The sequence below is a fragment of the Pundamilia nyererei genome, unplaced genomic scaffold, assembly GCF_000239375.1.
Source record: "Pundamilia nyererei isolate P.nyererei 1_Seehausen unplaced genomic scaffold, PunNye1.0 scaffold00022, whole genome shotgun sequence".
In the NCBI taxonomy this organism is placed as follows: domain Eukaryota; kingdom Metazoa; phylum Chordata; class Actinopteri; order Cichliformes; family Cichlidae; genus Pundamilia; species Pundamilia nyererei.
In genome coordinates, this window is record NW_005187423.1 from 341,191 (window position 1) to 347,718 (window position 6,528).

The following is a 6,528-nucleotide window of genomic DNA, read 5'->3' on the forward strand; positions in this document are numbered from 1 at the left end:
AGCAGTTTTTTCAAATGTATACACAATTAATTCCCTCAAGAGATGTAAATATTCCGGTAAAGTAAAATGACAGCTGCGTACAGCTGCAATCAGCCACACTTTTAAACAAAGCTGAAAGATTTATTTATGTAGGGAATGTAAGCCGGTCAATTGGTCAATCTGTCTCACAGTCAAGACTTCAAGAGATAAAAATGTGGGTTGTTTAAATAAAAACCGTTGAAAGCCTTTAGTTTGTGTGTTTTTGTTTGTTTGCCTTTGAAGAGATCTGACATCGTCTTCTCTACAATTTTCCGATTTCATTCATTTTGTCTGAAAATAGCTAACATTTTTGACAGCTTATTCTTTATTTTTCATAGACAGACGGCTTTCCCAACAATGACACTGAATGCTTTTGATTTCTCATGTTTATATTCTCTCTACTATAAATTATTAAATATTTGTTAGAATAAATGAACATGAAAATTTGATTTGTGGAGCCATAGGAGTGGGCCTTTTTTACTTTTTTTTAAAAGTATCAGATAATTCAAGTTATGTTAATGTGCTATCTCTGCTGACTGGAATATAAGTATCAAATTGCTGACCCAAGATGCAAGAGACTGTGAAACTTGCTGGCTCACCCACTTGCTGATTTCTACCTGTTTTAATTGGACCCTGTTCACTAGCTGTAAATCTACCACTGGAGGACAAGTGCCACATGGTATTAAGTGGAAGCATCTTTGAATAAGTTTCATTATAGCATGCAACATTTACTCGCCAGTACCTCTCATTGCAACTGATGGCTGTGCACCCTTACAAAAATAGCATGAGCATGGCTGTGGCTTTGATGGATAAAATGGTTTGACATTTCCTTCTGATCTCCACTGGGGGTATAATGTTGATCTCTACCTCAGGCCGAGTGCACCCAAGTACACCACTAATAAGCTACGATGCTTATAAGCAGCCCATTTCCCCCCCTCTTCTACCCAAGTTCCTTAAACATGTAGGTGATGATGGGAAAATGTTTTCAGCCTCTCTAGTCTCTCTAGTCACTTTTCAAGGAATTTCACAGATGTATCAACGTACCTTTCCTGTGTTATCTGTGGTGGTGACTCCATGCTTTATCCGAATGATAAACTGTGCATTTAGCATAGTGAGGATACCCTGAAAGGTACATTTGATCTGGGGGGACACAATAGAGAAGTGGTCTTGGAAGGTACTAAACCGTCTGAGTCCATCCTTCCTGATCAGTCTTTTCCTGAGCCCGTGTCCTACTTGCACCAGAACCAGATCCTGGTCAAGTATCAGATGGAAAGGGAAGATAGTGGAAAAGAGAGAGGTAGGAAGGGTCCCAGCTGAGGTAGCCCGCAACGGACTGGGGCTCAGATTTTTTGTATCCTTAACTACAACTGTGTACAGGAGGCTGGGCTGTGGACTGGATTGCAAGATGGTGTCTCTGCCATGTTGGAGGTCCATCACCACATCCACAGTGGTGTTGTACAACAGGCGGGCAGCAGCTTTGATGACTCCTGGGAAAAAGAGCTCAGTGGTGGTGCAAGGGTTGAAGAAATAGACAGTAAGCAGGCCCGGATCTTTGTCTAAGCAGAGTACCGAAGGTTCGTTTACACAATCTCGTCTATCCGGGTTGGGCAGCATGCTGCTCTGTTTCAACAAGACATTGAAGCTGTTGAGGAAGTCGTGGAGCGCTCCCCCCACCACCGTCAAAATGTGGCTGTCCTCTTCGTAACACATATTAAAAATCTCCTCACCAAGAGCAATTTTCAAAGCTTCTATCGGGATTCCTGTTAGATACATGAAGAGGATAGGGATCTGATTCACAATCAGTGCTTAAAACCCCCCTAAAACATTAGCATGTTTTGGCCAATAAGATTCCGATTTGTCTTTACCTGTTTTGACAGAATGAATGTTCATCATCTCTAATAAATGCTCTGGTTCACTGCTACAGCTCTGGTGATGTGAACAGGAAATTGCTAGACTGGAAAGTCAACAAATATCAAAGTCAGACACACATTAAAAACACACTTTCAGTAGACAGTCACTGAGATACAGCAGACATCGGCTGGAATTGTCCACAAGATCATTTTAACCATTGATTTTCCTTTTCATCTGTCTGTAACATCCCAGACAAAATGGAAAATGTCTGCTATAACTTCCTAGGTGGCATTTTTCTATGTGCTTTTTTGTCTGAACAAACAGCCAAATATTTTTTTTTCCATATTTGTATTTCTATATATATGACATGTGACCACAAAGACTGCAAAACCTTGCATTTAAGAGGCTGCGGCAAAGTAACAATCGGTACACATGCATTAAAAATGAGAGAAAACATCACCAAAAATAGTTCCAAATTAATTTTCAGCTAATTGGTTAATACACTAATCGTTTTAGCTCCTCATCAGACCGTGACCCTACTGTGAAAACTACGCATTAATGTCACTGCGCATGTTATATTTTCCATAGCAGTCTAATGTGCCCTTCATTTGGGAGGGTTTTCTCTTTTTCTCCAGGTATCCATAGCAGCCGGAGTCTGTATCACAACTCCTTGTATCAGTCTAGTAGTGAGAGTGCCAGAAGATATTTTGTAACAAATCACACATCTCACCCTCACTATTTTTATCATGAGGAATACATGCTGTGGTGAAAGTTGTGGGCTAGACCTATAATTCACAGACTGCAGCTGATAGGATGAGCAGTGTTTTTATTGATGTGTTGGTGGCAGCTGAAATTAAAAACACCAGTTACCTTTCAGAGTCCCTGCTGTGATCTGATAGTGTCATCATTCGTTGGAGGGCAGTGTGCAGCCTTTGAAACTGTATCACAGAGTGCCCAAAGCAAGTTAAAGGTCAGCGTCTGGGAATACTTAAACGTCAATTACAGAGGCTCTAATATTTATAGCATAAGATTTATCTGTTTCATTGTCTCAAGCGGACACAGGGGCATGGTGTCTGTGCTTTAAGGCAAAAAAAATAAAAAAAATAAAAATAGATGCGATAAATGCAGTAATAGTTGTGTTTTTTCACAGGTCTAAGTAAAACACTGCAGAAGATACATGAGGTGAATAAGAAATGCATTTATAACTCACCTCGGGACATGCCAGTTTTCGGATGCTATCCCCAAGTGTATGCAGGTTAACTTTGGCTCTGCTTGTCTTCTTTCGAGGTACACCCTCACCTGTTTTTCCGTGCACGTCCTTGGAAACAGGCAATAAATCCGCCGTCTCAGTTGAGCGCTCCTCAAAGTCTCCGAGCTCATTATTTTTGGCGCTGGCAGAGAACGGACACTCTCCGGATATCTTCAGCTCTTTCAGCTTGGCGCAGAACATCTTCCCGGCTGTAACCTCCTGGCGCTTCTCTCTTATCTAATTTCGGAGGGAGACAGTTGTGGACGAGCAGTTGTGGTCTCTGGGGGAAATTCCATCATCTGATGTGCTCATTCAGGATACCTTCCTCCTCTCAACCCGACGATTCACATGATCAGCACCAAAGCCAGAGACCACATACAATATTTATTGAAAACAGCATGGGCAAATGATGGCAGGGAACTATCATTACCAAAAGCCAATGAGGAACTAGAGGGGGGCAAGAGCACTAAGCCAATCCATGCGCAAGTGGGGATGGTGTAGCCAAGCAACCTATCAGCAATGAGAAATTATTTCCAGACGACTCGTCGCATGCAAAAAAATTTTTTTTCACTTTAGCCCGACAGGGAACCATCAAATAAAACTAGTAACGTATAAGGTTAACCACACTTCTGTTATATCCCCGCTCTGCGCTGAAAGGTGTTCATTTTACATTTATTATCTTATTTGGCATTACAAATCTCGCATGGCTTACTCTTAATAATGTATTTGTCACTCATGTTATCTGCACATGTTTAATTCATTCCAGAATCTCACCAGTATTTCCTGTACGAACGATCAGCTGTACTGTAATTATGAGAAGGATCAGGCCAATGCAGCCAATTGTCCTGTCTTTTCAAACCAACGACTTAAGCCTTCCTAAGCGTTTTGTAACTTACAGCTGTTGGACAAATTAATTGTTTGAATAACTTTCTATCCAACATAAAATTATAAATAAATAAGTAACATGATCAGCGCATTAAAGCTTTCCTCACCGAGAACACTTTCCAAAGCTTTCTTGTCAGATACATGAAGAGAATTGAAGTTTGATTCACAAACAGTGCTTTAAAAACATTTCTACATTTTGGGCAGTAAATTTCCGATTGATCTGTTTTGACAGAGTGAATGTCACTACTGCAACTCTTACAGGGTCTTAAGTCTTAAACAATTTGTGGTGCCGCAACTTGCAATCGTTACACAAACTATTGAACCAAAAGTTAATTTAAGCGGAAGACTGCATGAAAAGCAGTATTTCTACATGCTTTATGAGCAGCACAATGATTTAAAGATGGTCCCCAACTTGTTTAACTCACACCCATGCCTATACACGTTTTATAAAGCTGTACAGATAACTTAACTGATGCCATTGCATCCAGTTTGGCTGAAAGGGACTAATGTTAAAAACAAGTGAGTCCTCCTCATCTCTGCTCGAGGCTACATCAACCACATAACTCAAGGGTTTCATGAAGCAGCTGTCTAACAGTGGCACATTTACAAAAACACAAATGTGCTTCAGTCTTGTAAATATATGAAGTCTGAGCAACATGAGATCACATTTCCACAGAAGATGTTACCCTGTGTGAGTTGAATTAGGTCTGTTCTACTGAAGGTCGGGGAAAGGCGCAGAAAGGATTGGACATGTTAGATGATCATTTATAAAAAAAATGTGGAAAAAAATAGATTTTGTTGGCTATGACAAGGCTAAACTCGTGCTTGTTGGCCATGTTTGGTCTGAAAAGCAAGCAATTTCACTACAACACCATAAATCAATTTCGAGAGTTTAAATAATGAATAGTATTGTCACATGGGACTTTTCTTGTTTCTCACAGGGACTCTCTCTTATATAACCCTGAGCTTCTTTTAAGGTCAAGACCAAAGATGTTGCTACCATATAAAACAAAAGGTTAGAGATTAAAGGAGGAACCCTTTCATCAGGCCCCAGGGTGGGCGCCCCACTAGAGTAATTAATTTAACAGTTCAACCTAAGGGGGGGGAAGGGGGGGAAATAAAAAAAAAAGCTACTCATTTAAAATGTGCAAGTTATATTACATGTGACAGTTTCATGGTACTTTAACTGAAATGACAAGAGCATGGATGCTCTGAAGGAAGGCTAAAGTTAGTGATACAGGCAGATAGTGGCTTATTAGCTACATCTGGCCATGCAGTAAAATAAATAAATAAGATAAATAAATAAAAATAAAAATAAATTCAGTGAAAGTCAATGAATTTTAAGATGATTTTACCTGAAAGCAGCTTCTTGAGGCTGCAAATCAGTGCCATTAATACCACTGGGCAATCACTTTTACTGATGTTTTAGGCTTTACTGCCACTGAAGTTGACAGATTTGAGTATGTTCCTCTTTATCTATTGCATATTTTGTATACTTAATGCACTTTGTGGATTTTTGCTATGTGTATAGGTGTCTCTTAATCTCAAGAATCGCAGTATCATGCTTGTGTAAAGGTTAAATAATATTAATACCAAATAAAGTCAATCTGTATAACGTTGTAGCATCTACTACCAGTCAATACAGAAAGGTGCTAATGAATAGAAATATCATTATTTGCCTTTTTAAAATAAATCAATTGACTTTAGTTATTTTACACAAACAAAATCACAATATGAAATGCAGAAAAATAGAATAAATATTTATTTAAAAAAATAATTAAAATATATTAAATCAATACTCTGAAGTTAATTAAAGTTATGTTCTTCATATAAAAGAAAATGGAAAGTGGAATAATCCAGGTTTCAGTCAGTAATCATGATTAGGGATAGTTTGAGGAGCCATCGAGTTTGACGGCCACAGGTGGGAATGATTTCTTTTACTGAACGTGCTCCTGTAGTCGTAAAAAAAATCACCCAATCTTGGTCATGAATACAACAAAACCTGTCATTTAACACAGACCCAAACATTGATCGTGAATTTATTCACGAATGAGATAAAACATTTTGAAACCACACAGTCCTAACTGTGCAGACTATCTTTAAAACTACTGTAGGCGTTGGTCTCTTGGTGCTGTAATGTACACTTCTTAAGAATGATGGCTTTCTGACCCTTTAGACCCCTATAGATATGATTTAAGAAAGAGAACCAAATCTTTTTAATTACATTTGGAGTTTCTAAAGACTTTCAATGACTTTTAACTTAAAATTATTGCACCCAGTTGTGGGGTTCTGATGAATAAGCCTCCTGAGCCACAAGACTCAGGATGTGGCTCATTTCCTAATTTTGTTTTGGTTTGTTTTATCCCAAGCTCCTCCATCTTCATGATGAAGATATTTTGGGAAAGACAATTAACCTTTTGTTAAAGTTGCTGTTGTTAAAGCTTGTTGTGTAAAACTGCTTTGAGGTGAGTAAAACCACTCCATTCAAAGGCCGGCTCACAAAAGTTAGCTAACATTTCAAACAC

General features: G+C 38.9%; 1 protein-coding gene across 1 annotated transcript in view; it reads right to left on the bottom strand.

Moving 5' to 3' along the window:
* gucy1a1 (guanylate cyclase 1 soluble subunit alpha 1) overlaps window positions 1-3,537 on the bottom strand; it is a 9,621-nt gene extending 6,084 nt beyond the window's left edge. Inside the window, exons 1-4 of the mRNA XM_005727032.1 lie at window positions 3,080-3,537; window positions 2,740-2,807; window positions 1,884-1,972; window positions 1,063-1,778 (exon numbers count right to left, since the gene is read on the bottom strand). Of these exons, the coding sequence (XP_005727089.1) occupies window positions 1,063-1,778; window positions 1,884-1,972; window positions 2,740-2,807; window positions 3,080-3,319 (1,113 nt within the window). The 5' untranslated portion in view covers window positions 3,320-3,537. The remainder of the gene's footprint in view (window positions 1-1,062; window positions 1,779-1,883; window positions 1,973-2,739; window positions 2,808-3,079) is intronic.
* Window positions 3,538-6,528: the final 2,991 nt, after the last annotated feature.